This window comes from Volvox carteri (assembly GCF_000143455.1).
Source record: "Volvox carteri f. nagariensis unplaced genomic scaffold VOLCAscaffold_24, whole genome shotgun sequence".
Lineage (NCBI taxonomy): Eukaryota > Viridiplantae > Chlorophyta > Chlorophyceae > Chlamydomonadales > Volvocaceae > Volvox > Volvox carteri.
In genome coordinates this window covers 76318-89493 of record NW_003307567.1, presented here as the reverse complement: position 1 = coordinate 89493, position 13176 = coordinate 76318, and the positions used below count along the sequence as shown (strand labels likewise).

At 58.7% G+C, this 13176-nt stretch overlaps 3 protein-coding genes across 3 annotated transcripts in view; 1 reads left to right on the top strand and 2 right to left on the bottom strand.

Moving 5' to 3' along the window:
• VOLCADRAFT_92023 (uncharacterized protein) overlaps positions 1 to 2130 on the top strand; it is a gene marked incomplete at both ends in the record, with an annotated part of 2594 nt that extends 464 nt beyond the window's left edge. Inside the window, 3 exons of the mRNA XM_002951528.1 lie at positions 410 to 628; positions 1113 to 1390; positions 1851 to 2130. Of these exons, the coding sequence (XP_002951574.1) occupies positions 410 to 628; positions 1113 to 1390; positions 1851 to 2130 (777 nt within the window). The remainder of the gene's footprint in view (positions 1 to 409; positions 629 to 1112; positions 1391 to 1850) is intronic.
• Positions 2131 to 3756: 1626 nt separating this feature from the next.
• On the bottom strand, positions 3757 to 9301 carry VOLCADRAFT_105113 (uncharacterized protein; the record flags this gene model as incomplete). The annotated part of the gene is made up of 8 exons (XM_002951432.1): positions 3757 to 4378; positions 4779 to 4786; positions 5079 to 5163; positions 5536 to 5900; positions 6066 to 6533; positions 7043 to 7077; positions 7983 to 8328; positions 8612 to 9301. The coding sequence occupies 8 exons, from the start codon at positions 9299 to 9301 to the stop codon at positions 4237 to 4239; spliced, it is 2139 nt and encodes a 712-aa protein (XP_002951478.1). The 3' UTR covers positions 3757 to 4236.
• Positions 9302 to 10259: 958 nt separating this feature from the next.
• Positions 10260 to 12185, bottom strand: VOLCADRAFT_92021 (uncharacterized protein; the record flags this gene model as incomplete). The annotated part of the gene is made up of 3 exons (XM_002951431.1): positions 10260 to 10383; positions 11307 to 11511; positions 12167 to 12185. 3 exons carry the CDS (start codon positions 12183 to 12185, stop codon positions 10260 to 10262), a joined length of 348 nt encoding a protein of 115 aa, XP_002951477.1.
• Positions 12186 to 13176: the final 991 nt, after the last annotated feature.

The window sequence follows — 13176 nt, the reverse complement described above, 5'->3', positions numbered from 1 at the left end:
GCGCGGAGAAGGGGGGGAGAGGCGTTGCTTGTGTGTCAGGGGGATTATTTGGGCTTTCCAATGTGGTGTTTTCTCATTCTTGGCGGTAATTTGACGACATAATAGTGAGACACCACGGTCGAGGTATTTTAAGGGGAGGAAGGACGGGTTGTGTTGGAGATAATGAATGTGTGTTTGTGTTTGTCTGTCTGTTTGTCCGTCTGTGTGAGGGGGGGTTCTGGACATCCCTGCCACGTACCCCAGCTCTCATCCCGCACCCCTTACCTCGCACCCGCACACCGTCAGCGCTCCCCCAGACGACGCAGTAGTCCGACCCCCCTCACCCGCTTCCTTCCCCCCCAACCCTAACCCGCCTCTCCCCCTCCTCCCCGCCCCCCACTCATACACACACCTTCCCGAGCACTTCCAGGCCTTCACCCCCGCCATCACCCTCGCGCTGTGTGTTGCTGCCGGTCTGGAGCGCGCCTCCCCGCCCCTGCTGGTGGCCATCTCCATGATTGTGGGGGGCACCGCGGGGGCGGTGTTGGTGGAGAGCGGGGCGCCGTCCTTCCGCCTGGTGGGCTTTGCGGCCTTTATGACGTCATCACTCACCGAGGCGGCCAGAGTGGTGGGGGCGGAGCTGCTCAGGGTAGGGTAGGGTGTGGAGGGGGATGGGGGGTGTGAGGGCTTGGGGGGGAAGGATGATGGGGCACGGAGCGGGCTCTGAAGGGGGAGGGGGGTACTTGTTGAGGGAGTTGTTGGGTGCATGGAAGTGTGTATTGGGGGTTTGGGGCCCCCGGTGAAGAAGAGCAATGCAACGGGTAGCGGAGGGGCATAGGAGAGGAGGGGTGTGTTAGCGCCAGGAGTAATGTGTGTTCATCTGTATGTTTATCGATCTGTTTATCAATCTGTTTATGGATCTGTTTATGGTTCTGTTTATCGGTCGGTGACAAAAGGGAAGATAAAATGTCGTTTTGTGATCGTGTACGACTGGGTCTTGTGCAACTGCGTACGTATGTATGTACCTATAATATTGCGGCAAGGGTGATCAAAATTTATCTCTTCCTAACGAGGACCCCTGTGCTCGCCTTGCCTCCCTGTCGTACCCTTACGCCCTGCCGTACTCCGCACAGGACGGCGCCAAGTACAACACCGCCGAGTCTTTGGTCTACATCGGCGGTCCCACGGCGGCGCTACTTCTGGTAATCGCGGCGGTGGTGGAGTGGCCGCAGGCAGCGGCGGCGGCGGCGTACGGCAGGGGGTTTGCGCTGGCGGCACGTGATCCAATGACCTTCATCACCGCGCCCTTGGTTTCGGCGCTCGTAAACATGAGTTGCTTCTTCGCCATCAACGCCACCAGCAGCCTCACGTTCAAAGTGGCGGGCTGCGTCAAGAATGTGGCGGTTGTCGCGTGAGTGGTTGGTGGTGGTGGTTGGCAGTTGGCAGTTGGAAGTTGGGTACTCGGGTTGTTGGAGTTGGGGTATTGAAAGCTCTACAGATTTCTAAGGAGGAGGACGAGATATGCTGTTAGTGATAATATGAAGACAAGTAGGGGGGAAATGGAGGGGGGGGATTTGGTGGGGTTGGGTAGCTAAGGTGGGAAGGTGAGGGGATCGAAGTGAAGATTGCCAGAGACCGCGAGACGGAGGGATGCGGGGGAAAGAGGGGAAGAAGGAAGAGGAAGGTTGGTAGGGACATACATACATACATACACACACTAGGCACACGCATGCAGACAGGCATACGGCATACACACACACATACACACACACGTATGGGCGGATACGCAATGGTTTGTTGCCATAGAGGCTGCCATGGCTCACACGACGTTCTCCAGTGTCGTACCGTTGTGTACTGCTGCCGTACGACAGGTACGGCGTCGTTGCGCACGGCGAGGCGATTACGGTGCTCCAGGTGGCCGGGTATGCGGTCAGCGTGGTGGGTTTCACCATCTACTCGCAACTTAAATTGGCGCCAACAACCAAAAGGACAACGGCAACCGTTAACGGTAACGGTAACCGTAAACAGACGGCTACTCCTCCAAGGGTGGCTGCGGCGTCACCGCCTCCGCCAACGGCGGCGGCCTCCGGCAGCGGTGGCCACCAGCACCCGCACCCGCACCAGCACCGACGGACCAAGAAGGCCGCTTGAGAGCCCTCTGAAGGGAGGAGAGCTCCCGCCCGCCCGCATAAACAAACCCATATGTAGGCCCCCCTCCCCGCACATCTCTTACATGCCTAGAACTGATTGGGATTGGGAAGGCGGGTGGGGAGGCGGGTGGATACCGCGGCAGTAATATCACAAGAAAAGTGACAACAACAGCATAACAGGATAACAAGTGAGGTGGGGTGTGTGGCGCCTCTCCCGTGCGATTCATCACGCTTGGCACGGTTCGCAGTCTTCTGCGCCGCTGTGTTGGTTGCCTAGTCAGCCCGGGGCTGGGAGAGTGCCCCGGCTGGCGTGAGGGAGGGAGTGAGTGAGGGAGTGAGGCGCGCGCGGAGAGGAACAGATGGACGGACGTGGAGCCCCGCGCGCGGCCGCCCCTGCACTGCTGCTGTGTTTCGGCCCCCGGTCCGGTCCGGTCCGGTCCGGGCCCCCGGACGGTTCTCGTCGTCCGTTTTCCTCAGGGCGAGCTTTGCCCCCACAGTGTAACAAACCCCTTGTCAACAACGACAACAACGACAAGAACAACGATAACAACGATAACAACAGCGACAAGAACGACAAGAACAATTGCTTGATTGCACGTATGTATGTATGTATGTATATATGTGTGTTACATGCGTGTTCGGTAATGTTCCGACATATGTTTGTATGTCTATTTGTCCGTGTGTGGACGAATGGATGTGTTGTGTCAGCGGTGCAGGCGCCGCCGTCGCCGCCGTTAGGAAGGCGGTTAGGGAGGGGGGCCGCGTACGCATACGCAGCTGCTCCGACCACCGCCACGAACACAAACAGAGTCACCGCCACCAACAAAACAGCTTCGCGCGCAGGTCGCATGCACGTGTAATTGTAATTGTAATGTTACAGAGTGGGAGGAGGGCTTCTGGGCCGCTTTATTACATGCATGTGTGGATGGTCGCTTCGGTGGGAGGAGGAGCTGAATGACGTCACGTGTTGATGCTGGCAGTTTGGTACTGGGTGCTGCTGGAACACCGACACTCCTCCGAGCTGGAAATGGAGTGGCGATGATCGCGATGACGATGAGGAGGGGGGGGACGGAGGGAAAGACACGAACTACGAACGAGTGAAGCTGCTGCGAAGTAAAGAGGGGGGGAGGGGGAGGACAAGGACGATGGGTGATGGGTGCGGGGGAGGATTTGGGTTTGGGCTGTAGTGTGATACGGGGTGAGAGCCGCCTCCCCCCCTCCCTCCCTCCGTCTCCCTGGAGAGCTCTCACCCCGCGGTCGCTGCTGTCGTACCGTACCTGATTGGTTAATCAGCGTGGGCTTAACTGTCAACTGTTAACCTCCGTGCGAAAGGCTCTTTACATCAGCAGCTTGATGTGGCTCTGTTTGCTTGATGTTTGGCTCCTAGGGCGTCAAGGGCTCGTCGTCGCTGCTAAAAGAGCAGCTGTATGCTGTATACATATGTGTCAAGTAGGTGTATATCGCAGCGAGTAGGACAGAAAGGTAGCAACGGAAGGCCACATGAGAGGGGTTGGGCGCATTTGCATCTCTTGTGTGTTGGGGGGGGGAAACCGCGACATCGCAAATGAATGTTGCTGGCGAAGGGCGGTCAAAAAACTGTTTAGCGTCATCTCGAGGGTCTGATCCTCCTCATCTTACTTACAAACAAGTCAGAGGATCACGCCAGAACTCTTAAACGTACTTTAGAGTTATCAAAATTATCTTCCGACGAAAACTGCGCAGTCAGGCGCACCATCCTGGTATCGTCCGCGCGTCTGGTTGTATACTTAGGGCCTAACTCGCGAAGAACTTGCCGCAACAACGGGCATCCGTACACTCCCGTCGCGGGTTCTTCAACGTTCTCTGTATACACGTACATACATACAGACATTCCGTGTCGCGTCCGTCAGCCCGCTGTGCAACGTTAGCCCGCATTAAGGTCTGTACAGCCGTGCGACCGCCACCAGCAGCGGCGCCGACAAGTACGGCGGCAACGCCGCCGCTACCGTGTCCGGTTGTACGGCATGCGCTCCCGCCAGCACCAGCAGCCGCAGCACCGTATCGGAACGCAGATGGCGCAGTGTCGCCCGCTGGTCCGCCGTCGCCGTCGCCGTCGCCGTCGCCGCCATCACCGCTGCCGTCGCCCCTTGCGTGGCTGTTGCCGTAGCCGCCGTCGCCGCCGTCCCCAGCTCCTGTGGCGGCGGCGCCAGGTCTCGCATGCTGGCGGCGGCGGCCGCCGAAGGGTTGGTTGCGATGCATCGGCGCAGCGCCTTTCCGACACACGGCAAGGGCGAGGCGAGGCGGCATCGCGCGATCCGAATTTTCACGTTCACATTTACCGTAGCGGCGCAAGGGAATGTGGGCCAAATGTGGGTCAATTCAGTTAGCCGCTCTACACCCTTTGCACCCTCTGCACTGAGTGAATGTGCCATGAAACCCTCACCTATTTCCACTAACTAAAAGCTGCCTCCTGATGTGCGCGCGACCAAACCCATGTCGCCGCCATCAAGGGTGTTGTCAACGCACACCGACCCCCCAACCCCCACCCCCGACCCCCCACCCCACACAAGCAAATGCGGCCATGCAGGACCGGGCTGGGACCGGGTGATAGCGCCGCAGAAAGCTGCCGGAGAGCTTTGCATTCCTCCCGCCAACTCCCCCCCTCCGCACCTGGACAACTTCACGGAACAGACCGGGGCGCGAGAGCCGCAATCGCCCCAGCGCACGAACCACCTCCCGCCGCGTCGAACCGTCTGTGTCCCTTGCAGCCGCCGTGAGAGAACGAACCAAGTCCTCACCCAGTAAGGGGGGAAGGCTGCGTCGCGGGACCGGAGGAGAGGGTGCCGCCGCCGCCGCCGCCGCCTCCGCCGCCGCTGCCGCTGCCGCCGCCGCCACCACCATCTCCCGCCGCCGTGTCTCAGCCTCTAATCTCAGCAGACGACTCACGCCGCGTGCCGCCGCCTGCCGTACTTCGGGAAGCTCGTCCAAAAGTGCGTCGACGAGTGCCGCGCATATGCTGGCGGCGGCTTCCACATTTCCGACCCCCGAGGCAATCCTGCGTGCGGTGTAATGGAAAGGGGAATATGACGCAGCGGGATCACTAAGAAAGTACGGCAGGTTGTACGGCATTAGGACACGTCATGGTACCATAAACACTTCGATAGGCTGTCCGCTGATGCGGCTACTGCTGCAGACGAATAATGAGTGCGCAGGTGCGGTGGTGGTGTACGACACGCATTGTACGACAAAGGGTACGTCAACAGTACCGGTGGCATTAGAGCACCCCCGGCTTTTGTTGTTTCCCTCCTCCTTAGGTGTGCCCATCGCCGCCGCCGTCCCCGAGTGGGGGTCTCAACACGCAAAAAAACACAGACACGCATACACACACACGTGCGCATACACACAGACTTCTCAGCCCTCAGCGTACCTGGACCCCGCCGAGCCTCCAATCCCGCCGATTCGTACGGAAAGGCTGGCTGCCGCCGTACCACCAGCACTGCCTTCGTCACCCCGCCCCGTCGCACCCCCGGCTGCTGACCCCGACACGCCTGCTCCTGCTGCTGCTCCTGCTCCTGCTCCTGCTCCTGCTCCTGCTGCTGCTCCAGCTGCTGCTATTGCTGGCGGCGCTCCAGCTACTGCCGCTGTGGCGGCGGCAGCTGCTGCCCGGTATTCGTACTCTGCCAGCCGCGTCATGGCATCTAGTGTTGCGACTCGTACCTGTTGCGACATTGAAGAGCCGATACCGATACCGATACCGATACCGATACCGATACCGATATCACCAGCCGCGTCCTGGGGACCCATAAGGAAAATAATACCCAAGACGGCTTCTTTTGCCCCATGCGCAATCTATAAACAAATTGCACATATCTTGCTGTACAGTCCGGGACAACAAAGCACACCTCCGCCAAGGACAGCCAACACCGGGCCCAACAACCGACAACAACGACAACCAACCTCCCAGTGCTCGTCCTCACTGCCGAGTACGAACGCCCCGACGGCGTTTTCCAGCAGGGTTAAGTCATTAGACGATGCGGCGGCGGCGGCGGCGCTGCCAGGGCCTGACGTGGATCCAGATCCAGGTACGGCAGGTCTTGATCTGGGCCCACCCCTGGCGCCGACCAGCCAAGACTGAGGCTCCCAGGCAGAGGTGGTCAGGCGCTTGACGGTGGCGGCGGCACTAGCGGCGTGAGTGGGGGCGGCGGCGCCGCCGCCGCCACCGCTGCCAGCGGCGGCGGCGGCGGGTGTGGTGGCGACCAGATCAGCTGCCGCCCTCTTGGACCCAGCTTTACCGCCGCCTCCTGCCGTACTTCCGGCGCCGCCGCCGCCACCTACAGCTGTCTCCATCATCCCCGTTCCTGTCGCCGGCGGTGGCGGCGGCGACGCCACCACCGCCACCCGCAGCGTCGTCTTTTTGCTGAGAGCCTGCGCCGGAAAGGGGTAAAAGCCCACCGCTAAGAGGTATGTATGTCGATACATCACCATGGCCACAACGCGCGCTCAATTTGCTCCGCTCCTCCGTCCCCCCCCGCGGGTCGACGGAAAGAACACGTGAAGGGACGGATTCCGGCGCTTCGGGTGCTCTTAATGCCGTGAACAATGTCTATCCGGCCATAATTACTTTGCTCTCTCTCTCTCTCTCTCTCTCTCTCTCTCTCTCTCTCTCTCTTCCCTGGTGGACAGGGTGGTGGACGGGAACCGGAGTCAAAGCTGCGATACCAACAGAACGGCAAAATACTAGTTCCAACAGGCCCAAGGCGCGTCGCATTTCCGTTCCCTTCCTTTCCTTTCCCCCTTCCAGCCAAGCCCAGCCCAACCCGTCTTTGCGAGGGAGGGCACACAGCCACGTCAGCAACCTCTCATCAGGCCCGCGACTCGCCCGTAACAACCCCCCGGCCATCGGCCAGCACCACCACTACCACTACTACCACCACCTGCAGCTTGACGCGAAGGCTGGCTGCATGAAGCCCTGACGTCGCAGCGGCGGCAGTTGGCGGTGTCCCAGGTCCGGGCGGTGTGGCGGTGTGGCGGGGTGTATTTGTATGTGTGTGGGGGGTTGTATTTGTTGGGGGGGAAAAAAGGGGGGTCGGGTGCCCAGGGTTAATGTGGCGGTGAGTGAGGGACACACATACACACGCACGCACACGCACGCACACGCACGCACACGGGAACGAAAGGGGCCCCCTGGCCCCGGAACAAATGTCCCCTCGGAAAATGGGGGAATAGGACGAACCACTGACGGGGTGTGCGGGTTGTCACCGGGCGGAGGAAAGTACGTACGTACGTACGTATGTATGTAGGAGGGTAGGTAGATAAGTGGGGGTAGTTAAATAGGCAGCAAGGCACGAATCACACACATTTTTTTACTCTTTTCGGACATACACCCCTCCGGGCCCCCCCAGGGCTCCGGGTATGTACGGCCTTCCCCCCCCCCAGGTTACATACACCTTTGAGAGTATAACGCAACCCCAGAAGGTGGTGTAACGGTGTACACACATACATACATACACACACATAGCACTGCATCACACACCGCTGGCGGGTGATGTGTGTGCCGTCCTAGGGTTTCCCGATTAACAAATGTCTGCGGGATAACCCTAAAGCCTAAAAGGGGGGCCCGGGGTTCAACAGCAACCAGCAGCCGCCATCCCGATCTCCCCCCCTTCCCCCCTAGGTGACCACCCGCCCACAAAGACGTCTACCCGTGTGTGTGTATGTGTGTATGTGCGTGTGCGTGTTATTTGACACGGTAGTGCCTACGGGGTAACAAATCCCCCTTTGGCGTTACACCGCAGTGGGTGAGTGAGTGACGTCACTGGCCTGCCGCCGCTGCGGCTGTAGCGGTACGAGGTTACTACGGCGGCGGTTGCTCACCCCCCAGTGCATGTAACGCCTGCAGCCTCAGGCCCCGCTGTGGGTCGGCGACCAGCGCACATAGCCGCATGAAGGCATCGTCCACCAAGCGAGCCGCCACGCCGAAATGTGTGCCGTACGGCATATCCGGAACCAGTACGGCAAGTGCGGAGATGAGGGCGGCGGCGGCGGCGCGAGGCTCTTCCGCGTCGTCCTCCAGCCCGGCGGCGGCGGCGGCGTAGGCGACGGCGGCGGCTGCAGGATCAAGCAGGTCTGGAACCGACGGCTGTGGATCCGTAACGCCTCCGCCGCCTCCGCCGCCGCGGCATGTCCATGTGGATGACGCCGCCGACGCCGCAATGCACGCCTGGGGTGTACGGGCCCGTGTAACGACGTGCCGTTCACGTGCCCGGGTATGTGGGTATGTATGTGCAGTACGGCAAGTAGGGAGCTGGAAACCCCAATGTTAAAAGCGAAGGGAAAGTCCCAAAGGACAGAACATGTCTTCCTGTCTGTCTCTCTATCTCTCTGCAATTTGCCTATTTGTCTGTCTGTCTGTCTGTCTGTCCATGCATATCCGTGTGCGCGCGAGTCTTTGCTCCTTCCCACCTATCCGCCTCCCCTCCCCTTTGTTTGAACCCCCACCTTACCTGCTGTACGGCAACTAGACAGGCCGTTCGTACTAGTGGATGTGGGTGCCGACGCAGCTCCAGGAGGGCCTCCCATCCCGCTGCCTCAGACAGACCCGTGGGTCGCCACCGGGCTGGCGGCGTCACACCACCGCGCTCCGCCATCGTCTGCCCAAGGCCGACCGTCGCCACGGCTGGGGGAACCAGGACTCCCAGTTTCACCAAAGCGGATGGCGGCGGCGGCGGCGGCGGCGAAGGGCCAGGCGGCAGGCGGAGCTGAACCTGCAGGCAGCAGCCGAGCAGTCTAGCCGCGGCCGCGACGGCGGCGGCGTCCGGGCACCTGCCGTACAAGGCGGATATTGCGGTCGCGGTCAAATGGATCGCGTCACAGCGAGGCTCGTGTAGCACCGCCGCTGCCGCCGCCGCCGCCGCCGCTGCTGCCCCTGCAGCTGGGGGCGGTTCAACAGCAGCGTCCATGACGGCGGCATCGGCGGCGGAATCTGCTGCTGCTGTTTCTACTGCTGCTGCCCCCGGTACGGTACCCGCTGGCGGTGGCGGCGGGGTTGGCAACCCCGCCGCTGCCGCCGCCCGTACGGCCTGAAGCGCCGCCGCCATGACGTCCGCCAGGGCCTCCAGCGCCGCTCTTCGCCCCCAGAGGTGCCCAGGTAGGCAGATTAGGCAGGTAGGCAGGCAGACAGGAGATAACATCATTTCTTACACGGGGGGACGACGAGTACTGAACACAATTATGACACGTTCGTGAGCGTGTATTCGTCGTGGCATTTCATACGGTGCTGAAGTGCGGTGAGGTTGGATCCAAGCTAGCGTGCCGCATGTGCATGTGTGTGTGTGTGTGTGTGTATTGTCGCACATTCGTACACATAGTTCGGTGTGAACGCGGACTTGAAGCGCCCTTAGTTATTAGAACTCTTCGTGTTGTGCCGCCGCTCCAGGTGTGGTGGTACATTCGGCACTGGATGCCCACCACCCAGCCGTACACCGCCGTTGCGTCCTGGCGCCTATTGCAACTTTTGCTTTGGCGTCACTCTCTCCCTACTTTCCAGACATCAGTAACAATTCCCACATCGATTTCTAATACGCTGGCGGCTACCTCTTGCTTTTTCGCTGTGTAGTAGCTCTCATGCGTCTCAACAACCCCCTCCGGCTTCCTACTCGCGGATCAGTTCCTTAAACATTCACACACACACACATACGCACATACACGCACACATACACACATACACGTACACGCAGACGCTCACTCGCTCATATATGAGTCCTAGCTGTATGTGGGTTGCTCCAGCCCATGTGCCCGTGTGCCTGATCCATCGTGAGGGGCCCCTCGCTTTGGTTTATCAGTCGGTGGAGGAGCCCCTCCGCGGCCCCCTGGTTTGCTGACCCGGCGAAGAAGGCGGGGTGGGTACCGCCGGAGGGGGGGCTGTCACACGTCCGCATTATTCGCCGCAGGGCGGCACTGTACACGCCGCCACATGGCGAAAAATAAGCATTGGATGGCTCTGGCGGCTGAGCAAGCGGGCAGGAAGGCGGATGCTCCCGCATATCACAACATTTATCCCGCGTCCAGCGAACTTTAAGCTCATGCAGTTTTTTAGGCTTTGCTGTTGGGCATTGGCGGCGAACAGAGCGCGCAAGGGACGGGGTTATATACCTAGGGAGGAGCAGGTATGCCCTTGCTGCGGCGCTGAAAGAGCCATATTGGAGATGAGAAGCGCGTCTTGCGCGACTGTCCGGTGTACGGCGAAACCAGATCTGATAAATATGGATTTCCCACGCTGCGAGCACATGAAGGACGCTATGAAGTGGGAACCTGAACGTCTGGTGCAACGATGTTGGAACGTATGTGGTCCCACCGCAACTCTATATCGTTCCGTTTGGTCGTTAGTCTCATTTACCACTTGCTTTGTCTGACGTGCGAGGTAGGACGGTGCTTACTGGCGATCTGGCAGCCCTTCAGCCCTTGGCTCGTATTGGGCAGTTTGCAGGTACGGGGTACGCAACCCCACGACCATGTAACACACGCACACACACATGGAGGTGGAGAGACTCGCAGCCATCTGTACCGCCGCCTCATGTTCAGGACTTTTCGTGACTGTGTGTGCGTGCGTGCGTGTCTGTGTGTGTGTGTGCTTGTGTGTTCATGTGTGCGCATGTGAAGGTTACAACCCTAAGTATCTGACGGGGCCTGACGACACTGGCCAGGGGCTGCTGCCCAGCCCCAACAAAAAGATCGCCTGAGCTCTTTCCCGCGGACGGGAGAGAGGAGCAGGCAACCGTGTCCATGCCCGGTGTGGAGTACTCGGGCTATCGGTATTGTGCGGGCCGCACTCAACACGCACAGGACGCCGGCGGGAATGTGGGAAAGTAATTGGCTGAGTGGTCAGTAACAATAATCAATTGGGGCAGCAGAGGAAGGCGGGGGGCGGTCAAGGGGATGCTCTCCGTTGCAGTCTGCAGGCAATGTGTTCTCCTCGCGCCTCGATACTGATAGGCGCCGCCGATCAGAATGTCAAAAGAAGCGAAAAGTCGCGTCGCCACTTATTGTTGGTGACCGAGTAGTTTTCGGCTGCTCGCTCAACGTTTCCTTCCTTCTTCTTACTCCCCTTACCCTCAATCTATACCCATATCCCCCGGATTTGAATTTGAGTTTCAAAAATTTGAATTGAAAGGGCGGGGGAAGTGTGTCTGCGGGACGGACCTTGCAGCCGCTTCCGGAGATGCAGCGTCTTCCGCGACCTCCGCCAGCCATACCGACGCTTCCCGCAGGGTTGCCGGAAAGTAATCGGAGTCCTCACCGTCCCCGCCGCAGCAAACCTTAATCTTGTTGTTGTTATGGCCGCGGAGGGTGCCGTGGCCCTGGCTGCTATCGATATGAAGGAGATCAACGGCTGCTGCTCCAAGTGCTGCAATGTGCAGGGACGCCGCAGGCCCCTGCGTGCCGTGGTGCTGCGCCGCCGCCAGCAGCTTCCGAAGCGCAGGTCCTTTGCTGAGCTTCAAGGCGGCTGTTGCATGAACCTCTTTTCGCCCAGGCTGTAAGCCTTGGGCACGCGCCTGGCTGGGCTGACTTGAGGTTGAGGTAAGGTCCTTGATGGGTACTTCTCGTCCGGAGAAGATTGAACCTTCGAAAGGCTGGACATCCGGCGATTGCGGATTGGTTAAAGTGTGCGCCCGACTGGGATGTGGACCACTAACGTGAATAGTGGGGCGCAAAACGCTTACGTTTTGTGTAAACGCATCTGGCCGATTATCATCTTTGCCTAAGTGCCAATCACTTCCGCATCGAAACTCAGGGAACGAAGCAAGTAAAGTACATAATATGGTTAGATCCGTCATATGGGCGAGATAGCATTTGGCTTTAGGCCCCCGCACTATTTCAGGGTATCGTGTTATCACAAGAAGAGTTGCGACGAATTACAGGCGCGAGGCGAAGTGGCAGGACAAAATATTTCGACTTGCGCAATTAAGTTTCCTAACGGATTGGAGGTATGGCCAACGGCGCTGTTTATAACTGACCCTTAACTTGCGGGAGTTGGACCAATTTTGTCACCAAAAGCTCACCCGACATGTCTTCGCTCATATATTTCATGTGGATGTGTTCAAATAAAGCAGCATTTGGGCTAATCCATACCGTGCGATGGGAAATCGGCGCACCGGAACAACGCCATATTTGTCAATGTAGAATGTTCCTTCGCATGCAGCAAGTGTAATGCCGCATGTAACAGGCGTAGATTGGTGCAACGGGTTGTCTGTATGTTTCCGAACCTACTAAGGGTGCTGCCTCGTCGGGTGACCGGCTTTTAGTGTACTGCTGATTTCCATAATTCCAGTTGATCTCATTATACATGATGCGCTGCTAATCAGGTACAACAACAGAAATTCGGATACCTACTGGCCAGCAAACACCAAACAGGGCCCAGCTCATGCGTACGGCAAAATCGTTGATGTTATTCCGAGCTTTCATGCTCCTACCTTTACACACTTAGTTTCATACATTAAAACACCTTTGACATAATCAATTTCTTGGCAGCTGAAGCGTGAGGAGCCTAGCGCACCAGAACCAGCGGCGACCTGCAAGGAGCGCAAGCTGGCCGACCCGAAAGGCAAGTCCCTCGCGTCGATGTTAAACACAAGTGAATTGTGCGTGGTAGTCATCGCCGCTTGCTTTAAGCTGTGAGCTTGGGAGCCCTGCGTGAGGTGATCCCAGCCTCCGACGCCCTTAACTTTTCAAAGAGCGCGCCTTTGAGGTTGTAGCAGTTTGATGGAAGCATCTAAATGAGTTTAATGCCATGTCTGAAAGTGGTTCGTTGTTCTGTTCGCTTGTGCCCTCGTTGACCGTTCTCGGAAGTAAGTAGGGGCCTGCTGACTGAACTGTGCGCCTTTACGCCATGATGTTGCTGCGCTTTTATGTTATCTTCGCACTATGCTTCCATGGTTTTTAAGCCGCTTCATAAATACTCAAGTTGGCTTGGAGACGGCGAAAGCCGGCACATGGTGGACCGGGTTGGCCGGCGGTAGTCTCAACACCTTAAACATGCGCTGCTATCTTCCATAGCACATGTCAATGGCTT